Source organism: Nicotiana sylvestris, chromosome 2 (genome assembly GCF_000393655.2).
Source record: "Nicotiana sylvestris chromosome 2, ASM39365v2, whole genome shotgun sequence".
Lineage (NCBI taxonomy): Eukaryota > Viridiplantae > Streptophyta > Magnoliopsida > Solanales > Solanaceae > Nicotiana > Nicotiana sylvestris.
The window spans coordinates 148,177,275-148,202,796 of record NC_091058.1 but is presented as its reverse complement, the minus strand read 5'-3'; the positions used below and the strand labels follow the sequence as shown (position 1 = coordinate 148,202,796).

The window sequence follows — 25,522 nt, the reverse complement described above, 5'->3', positions numbered from 1 at the left end:
TAAAAGAAGTAAGAATGGACTAAGTGTGTGGTGGATTTTGAGTGGAACCAATGAAAGGAAGAAATGTGCACTTGTTTTGTAAAATAATACACCACTAGCGAAAATTGGAAAAAAATAGTTGGGAAAAAAGAGAGAAAAATCTGGAAAAAGAAGAAGAAGGAAAAATAGAGATGAATAAATTATTGTCCTGTTTTTGCTAGTGGGTATGAGTTAAAGTAGTGCTTAAAGAAGAAGGAAATATTTTTGGGGGTGATATTGTTTGTGAAGTTGAAGTTGGATTGAGAGAATTTGTACTTAAAGTTAGTTTTGTGATGTGTTAAAGTGCTTAGGAGGGTGAAACACTATTCCTAGATATATCCTACCCGTCCCTTAGCCCACATTACAACCTTGAAAAAGTCCTAATTGATTTTAGATCGAGTGAGCTTACATTAGTAGAGATTTACATTAAGGGCAAGTCTATGGTACCTTTTGCATACATGTGACTTCTTTGTGAGAGTGGTGAATTTTCTTTGATATATGTAAATCCTTAAAATATATTTGATCATTTGATTTGAATGTGAGGATTCAACTTATTCTCTTGTTCTTGTTGTGAGGGCACATGGTTTCACGAGGGATATGTAACGTTATTAGACTTCTCTCTATGATGTTGAATGTTCAAGCCATGAGTCCATTATGACATTGAGTTGGTTTTTGAGGCTGGGATTGCTATGAGCAAGTTGTTTTTGTTTGAATATATTTGAAGTTTGGCATAATAAAAAGGGAAGTGCATGTGATTGCATATGCTAAGGTTTAATTGTTGCTATAAACTATGGTCATTGGGGTAGGGTGCCTCAAGTGTATAAAATAAAGTGCTAAAAAAATAATGCAAATTGTTGGCTTACTCGAGGACGAGCAAGATTTTAAGTGTGGAGTGGTGATATCCGCAAAAAATGTATATATTTACCTATTGCTGCCTCATATTTTAGTACTTCTAAATATCTTTTGAGTATTAATTATATTTCTTTATGCTTAATATTATATTTTAACTGTGTAGGAATAAAGCGATGTGAAGTTGAAGAAATTTAGAGCAAAATTGAATAAAATGCGGCAGAAAAAAAAAACAATTATAAGAATAAAAAAAAGGAGGGGACACCCTTTAGCTTTTGTCACCCCAAGTGGAAGACAAAAAAAATGGAGAGATACAATTAAAAGTAAAATGTTGAAGGACTTTGAACGGAAAACGTATTGCTTCTAGCGGCCTAATTTTTTCTATTTCATCCGGGATAAGATTATTTTGGCCCTACACGGCCCCAACTTGTATAAAAGGGGTTCTAAGCCTATTTTGGAGGAGAGGGGGACGTTTTTGAGAGGAAAACACAAGCACATCGCCGCCGTAGATGCCAGAATTCATGAAGTTCCATCTTTCTTCCATCAAACTTAGTAATTTTTATGTTTCTTTGTATGATTTGTTGTGTTGCTACCATGTCTATGTGGAGCTAAACTTCACGTTCTAGGGTTGTGGTTCTTTCATGACTATTGTTATTCGAATATTGATTTTGATTTCTTAGTTTGTTTATTCAATCATGCGCTTAATTATTTGATTGCTTGATCACCAATTGAATACTATCAAAAAATCTAGAATTGAACTCGAAAGTGGGAATTCTAGATTGCATATAGGATTGAGTAAAGTAAGTTCATGAACCTGGGCATCTGAGAACAGATTCGCGGTTAGGATAGACATACACCTAATTGCCTTACTTGGTTGATTTTTAGAAATTATAAATGCATTCTTATTGATTCTAACTCCATTGACATATAGGCGTTAGGTTAGCTTGAATAGGCGAGTAAGAACTCGACAGATTCTTATGAGCAATATTAACCATGTCAACCCATAAACCAGATAAATTAGTTAGTTAATTTAATTGAAGAATACAATATGAATGTTAGATAGCCCATAACCCTAGACCGTTTTCATCACATTGATAACATAAAAATCTACTCTTCCTTGGTTCAGAGTTTATTATTATTATTTCTTTATTTTAATTGGTTAGAATCAAATACTTCTAGTTTTAATTATCATTTAGATAGTTAGGATAGTCTAATTTAGTTAATAGTTAATCACAAGTTCTCGTGGATTCGACATGCGACTTTTAATCACTTTATTACTTGACGACCGGACCGCGTATACTTGCATGTGCGTTTGGCCGCAACAAGTTTTTCCTCAGCTTGATTATTCGATGACTCTAACTTCAAACGAGTCAGAACAAAGGACTACCGGAGTATAAAGTAATCTCTGCATATTTTGCGAAGCTATTCAAAGTTTAATCTTTCTCGATCACTCTGATCAACTTTTTCGATACTTATACCTCCTTGTAAGCCCTTCCTTTCATATATGTAAGAATAATGGTTCCTACAAGTCTGAAGCCTTGACACAGAAAAAAGGTCCACTACTCCATCTCTAAATGGATTGGTGGCAAGCCTGACAAACTAGTAAGCAATCACTTCCTTTTTATTTGTATTTATACAATAAAGTTAAGCTTTTTTGGTCTCCTTAATAGTGATCTAATTGCTTCCGTATAATTTACTATTTTTGTTTCATTTTTTGTCACATTAGCGGAGTAGTGATGGACATATTTTTTTAGGGTTGTCTAAATAAATTAAGGCAAATTTGTTATTTGAGGGTTTGTTGTCCTTAGCTATCTAATTTTGTTATCCCTTTACAGTCCTTTCTAAAATTAGTATAATACATGTTTTCCCATATTAAATGTTATAATTTGACTTAGGCTAATGATTTCTTTTCTGAACAAATTTTGGCTACTAACTTCTATAGGGGAAAGTTGGAGTTTGACAAAGATTTTGAGTATTATTACAATTACATCATCTTTGAGAGTGTACCTGAATATTACTAGGGATGAGCAGTATTGACTTCAAATTTATAAAAGCACAAAAATATGTAATACACATTATTTTCCCTACATATGCAGAAGCTATAAAATGCAGTAGTACTCTGTTTTCCAGCAGTAAGAGTCCACTGGGATTAAGAATTGAGACTCAATCTAACATGACAATTTTTTTTGGTGATATCAATTGAAACTTCTAGTTATGTATATTTTGGGGTCGTTTGGTAGCCGGTTAGAGAGGAGTTATCCATGTATTTAAACTAGGATAACTTTATACATTGTTTGGTTAAAAGAAGGGGATAAAATAATCTCCACATAGAAGCTAGCATAAGTTATACAATATTTGGTTGCTTTTTCCTCTTTTCTACATAAAATGTAGCATTGCTAATACAATGTTTGGTTCATGTTTTTCTTTTCCGCATAACTAATACATGTATAAGTTACGAGAGAATCTATGTATTTATGCAGGGTAAAAAATAGAATAACTTATACATATATTAGTAATATTTATATTAAAACACAAAATGACAAGAATACCCTTTATTCAAACTTGTAATTTTTCGTTATACTAACAATTAAAAATAAAGTAAGCTAATAATAAATAACACTCACATTACATTTCTATTACTAATCCTTATATAACTACTTATAACTAATCCCCGCATAACTAATCCATGCATAATTAATACATACATAACTAATACCTTGCATAACTTATCCCTGTATAACTTATACCTGCATAACTTCTAACCGGCAACCAAATGACCCCTTTGTGCTTTAAAGTGAATCTCAAAAAAGGTATCGTATGTCAAGGATTTTTGTCTGGATATTGATAGGACATTTAGTAGCTCCAGACAACCACTCCATTGCCAATCTTGGTGAATGTATCCTTGCGGTTGAGAGTGGTATATGATTCGGTACTCTAAGGGGTCGTTTGGTTTGAATATGGTTTATGCCGGGATACGTTATATTGGTATAAGTTATGATGAGATTAGTTATGCTGGGATTGTTTTTTATCCATTATTTGGTATGTTGTATTAAATATGATAATTGCATAATTTGTAAGAAGAATATATAAGTTATACCGGTGCTAATTACCCCACTCTCTATAAGATATAAGTTATCCCGGTGTTAATTGTAATCCTGGAATAACTTATACCTGGTTTGCTAACCAAACGCAGTATTAAGGTGATATTACAATTTTATACCAACACTATACCTTCTTATACCTCATATCAAACGATCCCTAAATAATATATTCTCTTTTATTATTCAGTCCTATAGTCAGGTATTAGTGGTGAAATAACTTTCCAACCTCAGATCAACAACTAAGCTTGCTACTCAGATTACGGTAGCTGGTATCATTGTGTGCTCACCAACTCAATTATGTGCCTGTGAAAATTGTATGTAACTTGCTTCTGACTTGGTATTTATTCTTTTTGTATCATGTTACCTGTCACATCTCCTTTTTGCGCGCCTACCCCGAAGGATAAGAGTGTGAAGGAGTTTTTCCAATTTAAGTGACAATATTCGAAATGAGATTATTTATTTAATTCAGAGTCGCCACTTGGGAAAGGTTTGGCTTTTGGTGTCCCAAGTCACCGGTTTATCTTGAATCCCAATTCGAGGAAAATATTCGACTTTCCAAATGAAGTCTGCGAACCAGAAATTCTAAGTAAGGAATTCTGTTGACCCGAGGGAAGGTGTTAGGCACCCCCGAATCCCGTGGTTCTAGCACGGTCGCTTAAATTGTTGTAATGGCTAAATATCTGATTTTTATACATGTTATAACTTGTGTGCTTTTATTAAGTTTAAACCGCTTTTATTATTATTTTTAATAGAATTGCAACGTCGTGAAAATGCATTTCGAACCATGTCACAATCAATACGCCCGTGGTTGTTAATACATTCCGACTCCGTTGAGATTTGGATTTGGGTCGCATAAATGCGTACCCGAATTTAAGAATGTAATTTAATTAAATCGCGCCTAAAGAGTCTAACGCGTTATTATCTTTGGGGAAGGCAGTGAAATTCACTAAACAGTCCATCCCAAATTCTAAGTATTTTATTATGATCAATTATTGAGGGCCCCGCAATTTGCATTTTTATTTGGCGAGGCTCGTCTCATTTTTATTTTTAAAAGGATAAACCTAACAGTGACTACATTTTTTCTATTATGTTCGTCTCTAAAAATGAAAGAAGAAAATATACGCTAATTAAATTACATGCTTGGCAAGCTCCGGCCTCTTACTAATTATTAGATTACAAAAGATGTTAACGGAAAATTGCACTCGACTTTGTAAAGCGGGGAATTATTTCGTGCCTTATTCCATGAGCGAACTGCTTAAAAAAAAAGAACAAAAAAAAATGCATACGAGCTTGATAAAATGCTAAACTCACGCTAACCGTTCTCCAAGTTGAACTTAAACTAACATTTTTTTTTCTTAATGAGATTAATGGAATTAACTACTAGAGGATATTATTAACGGGATTCAAACATTGTCCTATAAACTGCCTAATGAAATCCGATTTTGATAGAGCTAACTCAAATGATTAAAGCTATATTGCATTTGGCAAGGTTAGAAGCAGTCTGCCCTATAGGTGTAAAGTATGACTAGAGATGAAGTCTAGTTATCGATATACTAACTACTTGTGCATTCCACAAATTACATAACTATATCATATATACAACTAAACAACTATAGATCACAGTATTAAACATACATAACTATATCATATATACAACTAAACAACTATAGATCACAGTATTAAACAAACTAAGTTTCAGTTAAGTACAAACTACCTAACGCATTTTTTCTATTGAGTTATAACCCAAAAAAAACACAACAATCCACTAACACTTTATAAAATTACAAGTACAACACCAAATGATTAAAATCCTTCGCATCTTTCATTTCATACTCAATGTTACTGTTACATCAGTGTGAAATTCAAGTGTGTACCTGGATATTGGACACACGAAAGAAAAGAGGAGGATCAACAGATGAAGTATGCAACAACATAGCAACACAAACAACCACAGCAGTAGCCACTAAAAAAATACACCCCAGTGAACAGAACCAACATAAGACTCAATGAAAACAGTACTCAAATATCCAAACAAAAACAGACTCCGGAGGCTCAGTTGAGACCAGGCAGAAATAGGTGGATCCGCAATAACAGTGGAACAAACAGTTTCTAATTTTCGGACACTCAAGGAAAGAAACCTAAGTTTCAATAGAACAAAGCAGTTAATGCTGATTCCAAACAGAAAAAAGTGAAGAAGAAGCAGAATTTTCCGCTTCAATAAAGCAAACAGAGTTTTTTTTTGTCTGCCTAGGATTGAAGTCCAGAAATGAGCTCTCTCTTTTGTTCCAAGATCAACTCCTTTTGGTTCTAACTATCCTTAGAGTTCTAACTATCCTTAGGTTCTAACTTCCTCCTTTTGTCTGAAATCAATCCCCTTTTTAAAGACTAGAGCTGGCCATTTTTTAATTCAAACATTTCAACTTTCAGCCTGTTTTTTATTCCCTCCTCATGTGCATTTCTACCTTTTATCATTGAACCCATGCTGTCCCTGATTTCCAGCTTGTTAAAACCAATTAAAAACTGACCCCCCATGCTTCCTACTTTAAAAGCACTCATTTTATACCCCTTTTCAGATGCAATTCTTTTCAGTTTTTAAACATCTAAAAAGCCTGTTATTCTCTGCAGGCCATTAGTGGATGCTCAAATAATATTTAATTCTAATCAAGCATGGTCGGATGAATTGATTAATTCAAAAGCAACTGTCCACAACATGGCTTCTACTAACAGCTCAAAGCAGTGGATTAAATCCAATTAGTTAAAACAGTTCCTAGACTGATAGATAAATGGTGCAGATTGACTCAATCAGAATTGAAGCAATATGAACCAAATTGTCATCAGGTTATTTTAACATTCAAGATTGCGAAACTAATCGACGACACTTATTAACAGACCATATATCACAACATATGCAATAGATAACAAATAATCGAACTCGAATAGGTATGGGGGTGATTTCATGCTGATAGGCACAGTGATTTTACGCAAAGCTTAACTAATCGACGGAGCCTATTCGGCTCGATTGCACAAACTGTAATTAACACGCAACAAAACGCGCAGAAGCAAATTCGACCAAATAAAAGGTCTGGGCGAGGTGGACAGAATGGTCGACACAATTGAACACAAACTCCAACTGACATTTAAACACATAAACAGACATAAACAAAGCATGGAACTGACAAGGAAAAGAAAATACCTTAAGGAATTGAAGGCTAGGTGGACCCGTCTTGGATTTTGACTCGGACTTCTTTTGGGGTTGAACGGACTTTAATCGAAGTGTTCTCAACTGAGAACACCTCGATTAAGGTCTATTAGACCCCAACCCTTCGTGTAATTGGACAAACCCCCTGGTTTTGGATTTCTAGGGTTCTTGGGGCTCAGATTAGGGGTTCGAGCTTTTCTGGTAAGATTCGAACCAAACCAGGCTTGGTTTGGTCACGAGGGAGTTCAGGGGAGTAACTGGTGTGCAGTTGAGGTGGATCGGCATAGGCTGAGGTTTGGCTCGAATCTTCAAATGAAGATTTGAGACGATGGGGGAAGATTTGAAACCAACAGTTTGCAGATCCGTGTCCAGGGGGTCGAGGTGCACTAGGGGTGTTATTCTGGTGGTCACCGGCATCGTTGCCGCCGGGTTTATGGTGAGGGGGTGGAGAGGCGACGCTTAGGGTTCTGAGGGGTGTTTTGGTTCAGAGACGGAGGGGAAGGGTGTTTGGGAATGAAACGGGTAAGAGGGGTTTGGGTTTTTGGGTATATGAAACGTGACAATTAATTTGAGCCGTTAGATCAAATGATCTTAACGGCTTGGATCAATTGGTAAGGTACGGGACGGGGTCGTTTGGTGTAGAAACAGGGTCGTTTGGTTTTAATGAGGGGCTGGGTCGGGGATGGTGATGGGTCGGGTTTGCTGAGGTGGGTTAGGATTGTGAAACGAGAACCGTTGGATTGATCCAGATCGAGTGGCTGTGATCTTTGATGGCGAAACGACGCAGTTTCAATGTTACACTACGTCGTTTCACATGTCTTCGAGGCCGGCTAGACTGGACCGGGTGGGGATGAGTTTTGGGCCTGATTTTTTGGGCCTGGTCCGATTCCGATTTGTCCAATTTTAACTCATCTCTTTTCTTCTTTTAATTCCTTTTCTAAATACTAATCTACCAAAAATCCTAAAATAAGTTGTAAAACTACAATCATATCAAAAAGACATTAATTGACTCACACAAGATCAAACATCAATTAAGCAAAATCAACCATTAAACAATAAAATGACAAAATTACCAAAAAATAATACCTTTTTTGTGATTTTCATTCATTTAAAAACCAAATACGATTTAATTAATTCCTAATAGTAGAATAAGATCCTAAATTTACACGCAACATATATTTTTTGTATTTTTTTTCTTTAATAAAATAAACAATCACAGACAAAAACTACAAATAACTATCAAAAAATGCCACGCAAATTCTAAAAATTGTACACAAAGACAATTTGTTTTATTTTTCGATTTCTTTTGGAGTGATTGTCGTGGAAACAAAAATCACGTGCTCACAGCTGCCCCTCTTTGTCCGAAAATATGAAGAGTTTTCGTGCAAAGATAAAGTGAGCGGATACGAGCGATTTTTGCCCGTTGGAATACTCCGTGTGAAGCACATTTTTTGAAAGATTTGACCGAATCTTTGCTTCAAAGATTTCCTACATATCCTGGGCTAAACAGGAATTAGGTCAATGTAGTTTGGAAAGTTTTGGTAGTTGGGACTACCATGGGACTGCAATGCTTGCTGTTACTGCTGTTGCTGCTGCCGCCATTGCTTTACCGATCTCCTTATTACAACCAAGGAGAATTGAAACTAAACTAACTACCTATGCCTGTCAACCACTAGTTACAAGATTCCTATCTATAATTCTTTTGCAACTTGATCTTGAGTCTTAGCTGATTCTGTTTGTAGACTTCGATCCGAATCTTGATGCTCGCAAGTTGTAGGTGCTTGTTTATTTCTGCAGCATTGAGTGAAAAGGGATTGGCAGAGCTCGTGACTTCAATCAGATTTTGAGCGATCCGCACCTTGTTTGCTCCAATATTTGGAAACATCTTCTTATTTTTTTCTTTATTCTAGATTGAGACTTACTCCGTAGGTCATCTCGATCCATGTGCCTCGAGGTCAGACCTGCTGAGACAACAAAACAAACAAACGAACGAAATTTTTCTGCCCCAATTTCACTAGGAAAATTTCGTGAGTTAATTGCCATAAAAATCTACAGAATTGATGAGGGGATTGGAAACCTCAAGTCTAAAAGGCGCAACTCAGAGATTGGAGCCCTAATGTTTGCAAAAGACAAAACGTTCAATTCAGGGATTGAAGCCCTAATATTGGCTAAAAGGGAAAACCGCTCGACTCAGGGATTGGAGCCCTGATGTCGGCTAAAGAAAATTGCTCAACTCAGGGATTGGAGCCCTAATGTCGGCTAAAAGAAAAATCGCTCAACTCAGGGATTGGAGCCCTAATGTCGGCTAAAGGAAAATCGCTCAACTCAGGGATTGGAGCCCTAATGTCGGCAAAAAAAAATCGCTCAACTCAGGGATTGGAGCCCTAATGTTGGCTAAAAGAAAATCGCTCAACTCAGGGATTGGAGCCCTAATGTCGGCTAAAGAAAAATTGCTCAACTCAGGGATTGGAGCCCTAATGTCGGCTAAAAGAAAAATTGCTCAACTCAGGGATTGGAGCCCTAATGTCGGCTAAAGAAAATTGCACAACTCAGGGATTGGATCCCTAATGTCGGCTAAAAGAAAAATCGCTCAACTCAGGGATTGGAGCCCTAATGTCGGCTAAAGGAAAATCGCTCAACTCAGGGATTGGAGCCCTAATGTCGGCTAAAAAAAATCGCTCAACTCAGGAATTGGAGCCCTAATGTCGGCTAAAAGAAAATCGCTCAACTCAGGGATTAGAGCCCTAATGTCGGCTAAAGAAAAATTGCTCAACTCAGGGATTGGAGCTCTAATGTCGGCTAAAAGAAAATCGCTCAACTCAGGGATTGGAGCCCTAATGTCGGCTAAAGCAAAATTGCTCAACTCAGGGATTGGAGCCCTAATGTCGGCTAAAGAAAAATCGCTCAACTCAGGGATTGGATCCCTAATGTCGGCTAAAGGAAAATTGCTCAACTTAGGGATTGGAGCCCTAGTGTCGGCTAAAAGAAAATCGCTCAACTCAGGGATTGGAGCCCTAATGTCGGCTAAAGGAAAATTGCTCAACTCAGGGATTGGAGCCCTAATGTCGGCTAAAGGAAAATTGCTCAACTCAGGGATTGGAGCCCTAATGTCGGCTAAAGGAAAATTGCTCAACTCAAGGATTGGAGCCCTAATGTCGGCTAAAGGAAAATCGCTCAACTCAGGGATTGGAGCCCTAATGTCGGCTAAAGGAAAATTGCTCAACTCAGGGATTGGAGCCCTAATGTTGGCTAAAAGAAAATCGCTCAACTCAGGGATTGGAGCCCTAATGTCGGCTAAAAGAAAATCGCTCAACTCAGGGATTGGAGCCCTAATGTCGGCTAAAGGAAAATTTCTCAACTCAGGGATTGGAGCCCTAATGTCGGTTAAAAGGAAAATCGCTCAACTCAGGGATTGGAGCCATAATGTCGGCTAAAGGAAAATTGCTCAACTCAGGGATTGGAGCCCTAATGTCGGCAAAAAATCGGTTGATATTGGGGATTCTAAACTAACCCCTTTTTTGGAATTTTCTTCTTATTTCTCTTTTCATTTTTTTTAATTATTTTTTGTTCAGTAAAAATGCAGGAAAGAATTTGGTTGAAACTTCCCTCTTGGGTTGATTCCTTGCTGCAAAGCTGTTTCTTGCACTTGTGCATTTCTTTACCCTTTGGTTGCACCTGCTTCTTGCACGGTTGCTTTGGATTGCACCTGTTTCAATTTTCCAAACAAAGAACAACAATTGTCAGTCTAAAAACGGTGGTTGGTTCGGTGGCCTTGTTCATTCCAATTGCTTGGTCTCGGCCTCATTTCTGTTGAGAACTTTTGCCATTGACTGGCTTCAAAGGCTCCCCCCTTTCAAACTGATAAGACTCGGATTTCAGGATTTCATGACCCCTGAAAATACTGTAATTTAACATTCTACCCTATCAGCTATATCCAATCCGCCTAATTAATTCTAACCAAAATATAACAGCTATAACCAATTCCTAAACAATTTCAAACAATAAATTCAAACTAAATGATGAACAACAAAGAAACAAACTGGAATTATTTTGACTGAACAATATTTTTATTTTATTTTCTCTATTAACAACAAGCCTACTTTCAGATTCCACAACAACAACAAACAAATAGATTCAAATCACTAAACTCAAAAATCAATTGAACTTCAAATTAAATCCCACAACATCATAACAAAGATGAATGATTCGAACTAGATCAAAAACTAAAGACCAATACATAAACATTCACATTAAATCACTGGAAGAGAAACTAACAAACTTCAAGCAAAAAAATGAAACCGAATTAAATCTAACACATTCCTATATTAAAACTAATCAAGAACAAATGAATAAAAAACAAACTGAAGAAATAATCAAGAAATGATAAACAACGAAACTTCCCTCTTGGGTTGATTCCTTTCTGCAAAGCTGTTTCTTGCACTTGTGCATTTCTTTTCCCTTTGGTTGCACCTGCTTTTTGCACGGTTGCTTTGGATTGCACCTGTTTCAATTTTCCAAACAAAGAACAATTGTCAGTCTGAAAACGGTGGTTGGTTTGGTGGCCTTGTTTATTCCAATTGCTTGGTCCCGGCCTCATTTCTGTTGAGAAATTTTGCCATTGACTAGCTTCAAAGGCGGCCCCCTTTCAAACTGATAAGACTCGGATTTCAGGATTTCATAATGATTCGCCCGTGTAAGGCTTTGGTTCTTCCATCTCATTCTGCTTGGGGATCTTTACTGGGGCAGATCTCATTGGGGATTTCTTTTAATGCCTTTACTTTGGAGGTAATCAACATCATGATCAGTCGGGATTGGACTGACGCACCACTGAGGCTGGGTATTTTCTTTACTTCTTGCTAGACGGAGCTCTGTGAAACCGGTCCTACCACCTTTTCTTTCCAACACATTTTGGAATTTAGGGCTAAAATGAAAGGGATTCAAGGAAAGGTAAACAAAGAGCGGAGAAACGAATTTAAAAGAGAAGCGTCCCTTTCGGGGAAAAGAAAGACTTATCTGAGGCGCATGCTGACTTTAAATTGACATGTCATGTTTTTTGGACTGGATGCTTGAACCTCACGAACTTGCATTTTCTCATCAACCAAACGGATCTATGTTTCCAAACCAGGGAACCTTGCCAGAACTTTCTGAGGTGAAATCATTTTTTCGGCCGACAGCGCCCTTTGCGGGTTTTCGCTAGTCGACCTCTCTCATTTCTCTTCTCACCGTCGCCTGATAGTGCTTTTTGCGAGTTTTCACTAAACGGACTCTCTCATTCTTGGTTTCTCTACTCCCGTCGCCTTGTGGTGCCCGAAGGTTTTCACCGACAAGACTCTCTCATTTTATTTCTCTCAGTTTTAGAATGCATCAGCTTCCAACAATGATATTTCTCGGTTTCCCTCGCCTTTGGCGATTGATCCGAAGGACGTGCACTTGGTTTTTGGTAAAAAGAATTGTGGATGAAATTACAACTTTGGAACCATTTGGTGGGCCCGTGGTCGAAACATTATAACATCTGCCCCAGTTTCAACTTCCGGGAAAATTGGATTTTTGTTTTGGTGTGACTGAACCCCAGAGAGAGGCTGCCTACGTATCCTTTCGGAATCAAGTCAGACGTAGTTCAGGCAAATCATTTTTTTTTGTGTTTTGGTGCTTTTGGGTTCCAAAGAGGGTAGCCAAGGAAATGTAACCGACTCAAAGGGTTTGTAAAAAGAGTTGATAGTGTTTGGGTAGCGGGAATAAAAGCCTTCATCATCTCAAATGTGCCAAGACATCACCGAAGTAAACTCAGACATAGTACCTTTTGACTGCATCCGCATTCACAGCTGTTTCAGGATCATTTCCTTCAATATCACCCAGATATAATGCTCATCTTGGTAATATCTTCCTGATGATGTATGGACCTTTCCAATTAGGAGCAAATTTTCCTTTCGCTTCCTGGTGATGCGGAAGAATGCGCCTTAACACCAGTTGACCTACTTCAAAATTCCTGGGTCGCACCTTCTTGTTGTAAGCGCGGACAATTCTTTGTTGGTACAACTGCCCGTGACATACCACATCCATTCGGTTTTCATCAATTAAGGTCAACTGCTCCAATCGAGTCTTAACCCACTCGCTATCTTCAATCTCTGCTTCGACAATGGTCCGGAGCAAAGGAATTTCTACCTCTGCCGGTATCACAGCTTCGGTCCCATAAACCAACAAGTATGGGGTTGCGCCTACTGATGTGCGCATTGTAGTGCAATATCCCAGCAAAGCAAAAGGTAACTGTTCATGCCACTGTCTGGAACTCTGGATTGTTTTCCTCAAAATCTTCTTGATGTTTTTGTTTGCCGCTTCAACAGTGCCATTGGCCTTTGGCCGATAAGGAGTGGAGTTCCTATGCATTATTTTGAACTGCGCATACATCCTCCATCAAATGACTATTCAGGTTTGCCGCATTATCTGTGATGATAGTTGCAGGAATACCAAAACGACAGATAAGATTTGAATGTACAAAATCCACCATGGCTCTCTTAGTGACCGATTTGAGAGTGACAGCTTTGACCCATTTTGTGAAGTAGTCGATAGCGACCAATATGAATCTGTGCCCGTTTGAGGCTTTCGGCTCAATCGGACCAATGACGTCCATACACCAGGCGACAAACGGCCACGACGCCGACATAGGATGTAGCTCTATTGGAGGTGCATGAATCAGATCTCCGTGTACCTGGAACTGATGACATTTCCGGCCGAAACTGAAACAGTCTTTCTCCATGGTTATCCAATAATACCCAGCTCGAAGGATTTTCTTCGTTAGGACATACCCATTCATATGAGGTCCACACACTCCTGCGTGTACTTCATGCATGATTTTTCCTGCTTCTTCGGCGTCAACACATCTTAACAAATTGAGATCCGGGGTTCTTTTATACAATACCTCGCCGCTCAAAAAGAATCCACTCGCATACCGCCTAATAGTTCTCTTTTGATCTCCAGTAGCATGTTCGGGGTATTATTGTGTCTTCAAGAACCTCTTAACATCATGGTACCATGGCTGGGTACTTGGTCCTTCCTCGATTACATTACAGTAACCGTGTCTTTCCCTGATTTGGATTTCTAAGGGATCGATGTGGGCATTGCCTGGGTAAGGTAACATTGAAGCTAAGGTGACAAGTGCATCGGCTAGTTCATTGTGACACCGCGGGATATACCTGAACTCTATTGATTTGAATCGCTTGCTGAGATCCTCCATGTGCTGCTGGTAAGGAATAAGCTTGACATCTCGAGTTTCCCATTCACCCTAGGCTTATCGGATAATCTGATCAGAATCCCCCATAATCAACAAATCTTCAACATCTTGATCGATCGCCATATTCATGCCCATGATGCAGGTTTCATATTCGGCTGTATTGTTCGTGCAAAAGAAACGAAACCTAGCTGTAGCCGGATAGTGTTGACCGGTGGGTGAGATCAAGATTGCCCCAATTCCTACACCTTTGGCATTTACGGCCCCATTAAAGAAAATCTTCCAAGCATGAGCGTCTTCCGAGACTACTTCTATGGTGTTTATCTCTTCATGTGGAAAATAAGTACTCAATGGTTGGTATTCCTCATCGACTGGGTTTTCAGCCAAGTGATCTGCCAATGCCTAGGCTTTCATCGCCGTGCGAGTGACATAGACTATGTCGAATTCAGTAAGCAAGATTTTCCACTTTGCTAATCTCCCAGTAGGCATCGGTTTATGGAATATGTATTTCAAAGGATCCAACCTGGTTATGAGGTAAGTAGTATGAGCTTGGAGATAATGTCTCAATTTCTGAGCGACCCATGTCAAAGCACAACACGTTCTCTCCAACAGAGTGTATTTGACCTCATAACCGGTGAACTTCTTGCTTAAGTAATAGATCGCCTGCTCTTTCTTTCCAGTTATGTCATGCTGTCCGAGGACGCAACCAAAAGAATTTTCCAAGACCGTCAGATACAAGAACAAGGGTCTCTCTGGCTCTGGTGGGACCAAAACTGGAGGATTTGAAAGATATTCTTTGATCTTGTCAAAAACTTCTTGACACTCAGTCGTCCATTTGATTGCTGCATCCTTCCTGAATAGCTTGAATATGGGCTCACATATGCTAGTCAGTTGGGCAATGAATCGGCTAATATAGTTTAACCTGCCCAATAGACTCATCACGTCTTTCTTCGTTCTTGGAGGAGGTAGATCTCGGATAGATTTTATCTTTGTTGGATCTAACTCGATACCTCTCCTGCTTACTATGAAACCCAGAAGCTTGCCCGATGGGACTCCGAAGGTGCACTTAGCCGGATTCAGCTTCAGGTCGTACTTTCTCAACCTCTCAAAAAATTTCCTCAAGTCTCGAACATGATCGTCCTGAGTCCTGGACTTGACTATCACGTCGTCTACATACACCTCTATCTCTTGATGCATCATATCATGAAAAATGGCAGTCATGGCTCTCATGTAAGTTGCCCCGACATTCTTTAAACCGAACGGCATAACCCGATAACAGTAAGTACCCCAAGGTGTAGTGAAAACGGTTTTCTCGGCATCTTCTTCATCCATCAACACCTGATGATATCCAGCGTAACAATCTACGAAAGACTGTATCTCATGTTTGGCACAGTTATTAATAAGGATGTGGATGTTGGGCAACGGGAAATTGTCTTTGGGACTTGCCCTATTCAAACCTCGGTAATCCACACACACCCGAGTTTTCCCATCTTTCTTCGGTACATGAACTACATTAGCCAACCACGTAGTATACTGAACTACCCAAATTACTCCTGTTTTCAACTGCTTTGTGATTTCTTCTTTGATCTTATCACTGATATCAGTCTTGAATTTCCTCTGCTTCTGTTGAACTGGAGGACAATCAGGGTAAATTGGCAATTTATGTACCACTAGATCAACACTTAATCCTGGCATGTCATCGTATGACCAAGCAAACACATCTTTAAATTCAAAGAGGAGTTGAATTATTGCATCTCGCATTTTCTCATCTGTGTGAATGCTTATTTTGGTTTCTCGGATTTCTTCAGGAGTTCCCAAATTAATCGGTTCGGTGTCGTTCAAATTTGGCTTAGGTTTATTCTCAAAGTGTTCCAGTTCTCGATTTATTTCCCTAAAAGCCTCTTCTTCGTCATATTCTGGTTCTTAGTTCATTATTTCACAATTAAACAGCTCGTTTGGATCTGGGCGTGAAGTCCTCAAGCATGTCATATTATTTAAAGCCGCATTATTATAACTGAAAGGAAAAGACAAAAGAAAAATAGCAAAAATTAGAAAGAATAAAGGAAAAATGACGAAATACTGATTTTATTCCTTGGGATTGGGAAGATAACAGGGTTTATAATTCAGGAAGTTAAAACAGGAAACTAAAGAAAAACATCCGAGTTACACCCTGGGATAACTCGTGATGCAGGAAAGGTAGCAGGACAGGTCTACCCGGACTCCTACCTAATTGGGAATGGCGTAGTCTTCCAATTCTGCAGCCTGGCATCGGGACCCATATACAGCACCTCAGCGGTGCTTGTGCCTTCTCCCAGCTGAACCATGTGAGTCTCGTAAAACATTTCTCTCATTGCCCCACATATTTCTTCAATCTCTTCGGCTGTAAAGGCCTCGTCATCTTCTTCTTCAATGTACTTTAGTCTGACGAAAGTTTCGTACAAATGTGGCAATGGTCGAGGCAACTTCCATCCCTCATTTTTTCTCTTCTTTGCCCAATCTTCATTCTTTGGAGTAGGTTGAAAGCCTATCCCAAAGAGTTTCTTAGTGGAAGGCAAGGTGATAGGTTCCGTTATTCCTTGCAGCGATTTTCCAAGCCCTTTTCCTGGTTTGAATCCCTGTCGGATCATTTCTTTAGCAACCATGATTGAAGCGTTGGACAAGAAAGGTTGGGGACAAGGGCTCCCTTCTTCATACTGCCCCGCCAGCACAACTTCAAAAACCTGATAAACTGTGTGCTCACTCCCTTCTCTTGCTTCAAGACATGGGATGGATGGGTCCCGATAAATAGACTGTTCGTCTTCTCCGTAGACCACAATTTCCCGATCTTTATCTTCAAATTTCACCATTTGGTGGAGAGTGGAGGGTACAACCCCCGCAGCATGAATCCAAGGCCTTCCGAGGAGAAAATTGTAAGATGTGTCCATATCCAGTACTTGGAAGGTTACTTCGAAATCCACCGGCCCGATAGTCAATATCAGGTCTATTTCTCCGAGGGTGTCCCTCTTGATACCATCAAAAGCTCTTACACAGACATTATTGGGGCGAATCCTTCCGGTCCCAATTCCCATTCTTAGCAGCGTGGAGAGCGGGCAAATGTCAACACCCGAACCCCCATCCAACATTACTCGCTTGACGTAGTAGTCTTCAGACTTGACTGTCAGATGTAAAGCCTTGTTGTGAGCTGCTCCCTCCGGAGGCAAATCGTTCTTGCTAAAAGAAACTTGATTAACCGCAAAGAACCTTTTCGTCATTCTTTCAAGTTGTTCAACTGAAGTCTCAACCGGCACATACGCTTCATTCAAGGTTTTGAGCAGGATCTTCTGATGCTCGGCGGACCTCATTAGCAAAGATAGCATAGACATTTGTTCAGGGTATTTGCGCAACTGATCCACCACTTCATAGTCAGGCATATTCATATTCTGGAAGAAAGCCTCTGCTTCTTCAGCGCTTACAGGCTTCTTGGGTGGGAAGCGCTTCCGTGTGGCATTGTTCACCTCTTGAATGTCTGAATATTTTCCAACAGAAGTATTTTCTGGAAGTTCCCCCGTGATTTCTTTGCCTTGGTATGTAACCAATGTTTGTTGATAATTCCACGGTACTTTAGACAGGTCTGTCACTGGCTTCTATGGTACGCGTCCGATAATCACTCGCTCATTCAGCTAAAGCGGTTTAATCGTCCCCCGGACCACAAAGGCCCCTTTCGATACGTACATCAGTATTGCCCTTTTTATTTCGAATCTCTGTGGCTTCTCTGATCGACCTCATGGAATATAGAGAACTTCATTCTTCGAAGGCAACATCGTCTCCGATTTTGTCTCAGCCTTGACAGTATTAGTCTTCATTTCCCCTTTCTCTTGCTTCAGGGCTGTTTTAGGCTTTGTCTCTGCATCGACAATGGCGATTATAGCTTTCAGGGCAGGATCAAATTCCTTGTCCTCACAGATCATCCCAATCAACGACCCATTATTGTGAGCGGGCAATGGATTGTTGGTCACATTTGGGACCTCCTCGTCCCTTAATACTATCTTTCCCTGTTCTATTAAGTTCTCTACTACCCTTCTTAAAGTCCAACAATCATTGGTATCATGCCCTTCTGCTCCCGAATGGTAAGCACACCAGACACCGGCTTTGTAAGCAGGTGATGCTGGATTGTGCCTTGTCTGATGGACTGGTTGCAGGAAACCCATCTGGACTAGTTTTGGGAATAGGGTAGAATACGGTTCACCAATGGGTGTGAAAGTTTGTCTTCTAGGTGGTTCTTGAGGACGGAAATTATTTTGGGGTAATTGTGGATTATAGTGGTTCGGTAAGGAGGCTGATTTCAGGGAGGTGGAGCTTGGCTCCGATTGGCTTGTTGCGGTGGCCGGACATAAGGTTGAGTATTCATGACCGAGTATGGCTGCGGAGTATAGGCCAGATCTTGGTGAGGGTAATAGTGCTGCGGGGTCCTCTCTGAGAAAAGGGGTCCGGGAGTATAGCTTCTCCTTGTACCCGACGATGCCAACGTTTCTTCCCTTTTCTTTCCCTTTGCTATTCATCCAGACCCACCCTGAATGGCTTGGGAGGTAGCTCTGATGGAAGATTGGCTTAGAATTCGACCCATTTTTAGCCCATTTTCTACCATTTCTCCGATCTTAATTGCTTCTGCGAAAGGTTTCCCCATGGCTGACATCATGTTTTGGAAGTAATCTGATTCTTGAGCTTGGAGGAAAGTAGTGACCATTTCTATTTCATCCATGGGAGGTTTTACTCTTGATGCTTGCTCGCACCATTTAATAGCGTACTCTCTGAAGCTTTCTGAGGGTTTCTTCTTCAAGTTTGACAAAGAATTCCTGTATGGCGCGATGTCAATATTATACTGAAATTGCCTTACAAAATCTCTGGCAAGATCATCCCAAATGTGCCATCGAGATATGTCTTGATCCATATACCATTCTGAGGCTATGCCCACCAAGCTTTCTCCGAAGTATGCCATCAACAATTCTTCTTTGCCGCCAGCTCCACGCAATTGGTTGCAATACCTTTTGAGGTGAGCAATGGGATCGCCATGCCCATCATATTTCTCAAACTTCGGTGTTTTGAACCCTACGGGCAGGTGCACGTGAGGGAACATGCACATATCAGTATAGGAAACACTCTTCTGCCCGCTTAAACCTTGCATATTTTTTAAACTCTGCTCGAGGCTCCTCATTCTTTTTGCCATTTCATCTTGTTCAAGAGCTTTGGGATTTTGGTCTTGCCCAGGCGTAAGCTTGTATTGAGGCTGTTGAGGGTGAGTGCTGATGGTAAACCGAGTTGGTTCCAGCGAGAAGGATGGTGCTTGAAATGTGAATGAGGAAGAGTCAAAACTAGGCTTGTGTGTAGCGGGTTGTGCCACGATTGGACTGGGCGGTGCAGTGAATATGTTTGTAGCCACATCTGTCATTGACATCCGGGGATAAGAATCAGAGGGTGATCCAGTGGAGTGGGCTGAAATGGTAGGGTACCCGAATGGGTTAGTTGGATAACTTATGGGGACGTTGGAAGTCCCACTTGTCCTAGAGAACAACTCGGGGAATCCAGGGATTACACTCGGCGGCTCTTTTCCATTGTTCCAATCATCCAACATTTCCAACATGCGAATCCGCAAGATTCTGTTTTCTTCAGCAGTTGCTGATTCAGAAGTTGGGATGGCCGAGATTGAACTCTCTTCGGAGACAGGAATTGTTGGCAAAGGAATTTCTGAAGACATCTCCACACTTCCCTTTGATCTCGTGAAGTAAGTGTGAATACTTCCTCTCGACTTAGTGATGGGCAACTGAACACTTCCTTTCGACCTCGTAAAGTATGAATGTGAGGCCAGACCTCCACCAAACCAAACCACCTTTCTAAAAACCTGGACTTAGCAGCAAGCAAACGGTTAGTCTGAAACAAATAACAGACAGGTAATCTCACGTTGGGGTGTGATGCACCTATACAGTTAAGTAAATTTCTACATGTTTGCATCGATGGCATGCGTCATTCCGGCTTCTCTTTATGCTCCCCTTTATTTATTTATTTTTATATTTTTTTTGTTATTATTATGAAGTTAAAAACGTGACCGGATCCGATGAGAATTGCCTACGTATCACGGTGCCACGTGAATCAGATCATTACGTAGTTCAAAACAAACAAGTGTAAAAATAAATAAACATTTTTTTATTACTAAAACAATCTATTACAAACTAACATTTTTTTAAAAAGGGAGAATAACAGACTTGAAATAAATACAAACTCAACAACTACTGATACACCCTGATTCGAAAAGACAAACAAAAGATGCCAAGACGGAAAATACAGACTCGACCTATAAATACATTAAAGTTTTAAGAATTGGCGCCCGCGGGGCATCGTTCGGCCTCGCCGCGGGCTTAGGTGCGAGGTCCCTTTCAAGTTGTTCCAGCTCATACATGGTCTGCTTGACATTAATCATCACTGCCGAGAAAAAGGTAATGCGGGTCATATCTTCGCATCGTAGACACCTCCTAATGATGGCATGGGCAATGGTCTTAATATTATCCCTGGTTTGCCTCTTTTCTATGAGTAGGCGCTTTATTTGATCATTACGGGCCTTCAAAACCCGAGAATCCTGGAGATGTTGATTCTGCCACTGCTGGATTTCTACTTCCATTTGGGCCAGTAAATCATAGCAACGTCTATTTTCAGCTTCAAAGGTTCGGGCTTGTTCAAACACTCTGTCCTCAAGAGTGGCCACCTTTCTCTTCAAATTGGCAATGGTTTGCTTATGGTCCCTTTTCAACTGCTGCAGGTACCGGTTGCGCTCTTCTGTTCTTTTTGCCCAGTGTGTCTCGAGTCCTGTTATGGTATTCTCAAGATTCTCCGACTCACTCCGGCACTCACCAATTTCCATTTTTAAACCTTTTATCAGTCGCTCATCCGACCGGCTCCTTTGTTGGTTATCAGCGGCTATCCTTATCTGCTGGATTTGGGCCCTGAGCGTCTCGTTTTCCTGGGTCAAACTGTTCTTTTCTCCCAGATCAGTAGCAACTTGCACGTTGTGCTCATATTTTAGACCTTCAATTTGTTGTTTCAGCTTGCTGATTTCAAACCGATAGCTTTTTTCTTTTGCTAACCAATCCCATTGCTCCTGTGATGACTCGGCAAAATTCAGGATATGGGGTCTTTTAGCCGGCCTTTTGTGCTCAAGTTCTCTTCTGTATCACACAAGGTACCCTAGTGCTACTTCACCTTCGGCCCGATCCTGCACGCAAGTATCTGTTTTTAAACATTGGTATTCATTCCAGATCTGACGGACTTTTGCTTCAGGAAATTGTGCGTCAGGGCTAATCTCAATTGCTTGAGCACTAAGATCTTCCCCGTGTGGCACTATCTGGCATCTCTCGAGTTGTCTCAAAACTCGATAGGGCGCGTAAGGATGAATGATCTTAAGTCCTATAAATAGAAAGTGGGTCCTAGCGGTCGGCATATATATGACCTCATCAACAGGCAACCATCCCAGTGTCCATTGTATTTGGCTGGCGGTGAGGGTTCGAAAGAATGACGTCCATGCCGTAATTCCCTCGGGTAGACTGACCCCCTTGATTCTCGTGTAAAACTCTTCTATGAAAGTCTTCTTCGAGGAACCATAACCCAAAAGCTCGGAACGGTGACAGAGATGTTCAGTCATCCATATTTTTAGCATCAAATTACACCCCTCGAAAAAATTCCCTCTGGCTTTGCAGGCTGTGAGAGCTCGAAAGATATCAGATACTACCATAGGCACGAGAGTGCTTTCATTCTGAGTGAGCAAAGTACTGACGACCCCGGATATTTTCAGATCAATGTTTCCGTCTTTCCTTGGAAACACCAAAAGGCCCAAAAATGTTATCATGAAAGCCACTCGTCTATGCTCATCCCACTTCTGACGGTTACCTTTGCTACATAGCTTGTTAACCGGATTGTTGAATCCTCTTACGTGACCATATCTGTCGTATATGAAGCGCGGACTACAGAAACCTGCGGCCAAATCTGGGTTATGGACCGTCCTGTGTATCTTTAATGAATCTAGAAACCGATGCACAATGACAGCTCTTGGGGAAACCAGGTATTTTTGCCTTAATGGGACTTCAGCATTTCCGATGTACCCGGCTATTTCCTCCAGAGTCGAGGTGAGTTCAAAATTGGAGAAATGGAAGACATTGTGTGCCGGTTCCCAGTAGGTGACCAAAGCTCTTATGATATCTCCCCGAGGCTGGATTTACAATAAACCCGTGAGACCTTTCAGATATTTCTTGACCTCATCTTGCCCTTCACTATCTAGATCATCCCACCATACCCGCAACTTGACAGGGACTTTAGTCATTATCGAAAAGTGTTCATTTTGCATTGTGCTCGTCCTGCACATTTATTAAGGTGATTTAAGCAAAAATTATTTGACTCAAAAATGATTTGACTATATTTTAGAAAGAAAGATCCGATTTTCGAACACGACCTTTCAGCACTTCGGGGATGAAGATTTTAAGGATGTGAGGGTCTAACCGATCAAAACTCTAAAGGATGATCGAAAGCGGCCGTTTATGCAAAACCAGCCTTCCGCCGTCCCTTTTGGGAACATTCGGCTACATTTGACAAAACGGCATCACCCGACTCATTTATGATGAAATTAAAATTCTGACATTTTGGCTATTTCTGAAAAAGGGGAGGTTGGACCCGATGAGGGTTGCCTACGTATCTCACACCCTATGAGAATCAAACCGGCGTAGTTCGGGCCGATCAGGAATAGAGGAAATAAACTAAACCCTTTTTTTGAATAAAACACTTATAAAGAAAAGGAGAAAATATTTTTGGATTTCGATTTTTTTTTAATTATTTTTTTTTTATTTTTTCTGAAAAGAAACGACGACTAAAGAAATATTTTCTTTGAATTTTAACTTCTTTTCACTTTTTTTTAATTTCGAAAAATCTTCTAAGGAAGTATTTGGACTATTAGTCTGAATTTATGAAAGAGATACTACAAAAGAATTTTTTTTTTTTGAATTTTGAACAAATATTTTTGATTTTGAGAGCGATTAAAAGGAAATAAATATTTTTTGTATTATATATATTTGTTTTTTTTATATAAATCAAACTAAAAGATAAATTTTGTTTTCATTTTTTTAAAAAAAAAAAAAAAAAAATTCGGCGAGGTTTTGACATTACTTGGACATTGGTTTTATTTTTCTAAAAAAAAATAAGTAGTTATCTCCCTACCTGCTATTTTCATTTCCTCTTCAAAATATTTCTCGATTTCAGGAACCGGTCAGCATGCAGATCTGAAGCAAATAAATGCGCAAAACGGGATGCAGCAGGATGATCTTTTCATTTCGGGTTGCTTGTCCTAGACGGACCCAACCCCTGTGTTGAGTCCCCTATGTCAAATGCAACATGATGCAAATAAGCGTTCCTACTAGGGATCCGGCATGAGGTTTTGTTATACTAGGTTTATCCTAGGTATATGTTCTAGACTATGTACCCGAGCGGACAACTCGAGTCGAGGAGGGGGCTACGTACCGGGGACCTGCGAGATCGTCCGGCTTTGTAACTTGTCCGGCCTCTTTCTTATTTCAGGGTATGACACTAATAGAATAGGGAGTCTTGACCAGCAAGCTCCTCCCCGGAGGTAAGAAGAGAAGGGTTTCGGCATAATTTATATACAGTTCAGATAATATCAAAGCGGTAACATTTAGCACATTAAGCATGAAACATATAGGGAAATCAGTTAAAGCCAAACACAACAATTTTTCTAAGCTCGAATTCTGAACCCTGAACAAGCGTTCTGGGTTCTAGTTCCCCAGCAGAGTCGCTAGAGCTGTCACACCTCCTTTTTGCGCGCCTACCCCGAAGGATAAGTGTGTGAGGGAGTTTTTCCAATTTAAGTGACAATATTCGAAATGAGATTATTTATTTAATTCAGAGTCGCCACTTGGGAAAAGTTTGGCTTTTGGTGTCCCAAGTCACCGGTTTATCTTGAATCCCAATTCGAGGAAAATATTCGACTTTCCAAATGAAGTCTGCGAACCCGAAATTCTAAGTAAGGAATTCTGTTGACCCGAGGGAAGGTGTTAGCCACCCCCGAATCCCGTGGTTCTAGCACGGTCGCTTAAATTATTGTAATGGCTAAATATATGCTTTTTATACATGTTATAACTTGTGTGCTTTTATTAAGTTTAAACCACTTTTATTATTATTTTTAATAGAATTGCAACGTCGTGAAAATGCATTTCGAACCATGTCACAATCAATGCGCCCGTGGTTGTTAATACATTCCGACTCCGTTGAGATTTGGATTTGGGTCGCATAAATGCGCACCCGAATTTAAGAATGTAATTTAATTAAATCGCGCCTAAAGAGTCTAACGCGTTATTATTTTTGGGTAAGGCAGTGAAATTCACTAAACAGTCCATCCTAAATTCTAAGTATTTTATTATGATCAATTATTGAGGGCCCCGCAATTTGCATTTTTATTTGGCGAGGCTCGTCTCATTTTTATTTTTAAAAGGATAAACCTAACAGTGACTACATTTTTTCTATTATGTTTGTCTCTAAAAATGAAAGAAGAAAATATACGCTAATTAAATTACATGCTTGGCAAGCTCCGGCCTCTTATTAATTATTAGATTACAAAAGATGTTAACGAAAAATTGCACTCAACTTTGTAAAGCGGGGAATTATTTCGTGCCTTATTCCATGAGCGAACTGCTTAAAAAAAAAAGAAAAGAACAAAAAAAATGCATACGAGCTTGATAAAATGCTAAACTCACGCTAACCGTTCTCCAAGTTGAACTTAAACTAACATTTGTTTTTCTTAATGAGATTAATGGAATTAACTACTAGAGTATATTATTAACGGGATTCAAACATTGTCCTATAAACTGCCTAATGGAATCCGATTTTGATAGAGCTAACTCAAATGATTAAAGCTATATTGCATTTGGCAAGGTTAGAAGTAGTCTGCCCTATAGGTGTAAAGTATGACTAGAGATGAAGTCTAGTTATCGATATACTAACTACTTGTGCATTCCACAAATTACATAACTATATCATATATACAACTAAACAACTATAGATCACAGTATTAAACAAACTAAGTTTCAGTTAAGTACAAACTACCTA

At 39.7% G+C, this 25,522-nt stretch overlaps 1 protein-coding gene across 1 annotated transcript; it reads right to left on the bottom strand.

The window, feature by feature from the left end:
• Window positions 1-16,614: 16,614 nt before the first annotated feature.
• Window positions 16,615-18,579, bottom strand: LOC138885756 (uncharacterized). Its single transcript, XM_070166736.1, has 2 exons — window positions 18,172-18,579; window positions 16,615-18,015 (listed from the first exon to the last, which is right to left on the bottom strand). The coding sequence occupies exons 1-2, from the start codon at window positions 18,577-18,579 to the stop codon at window positions 16,615-16,617; spliced, it is 1,809 nt and encodes a 602-aa protein (XP_070022837.1).
• Window positions 18,580-25,522: the final 6,943 nt, after the last annotated feature.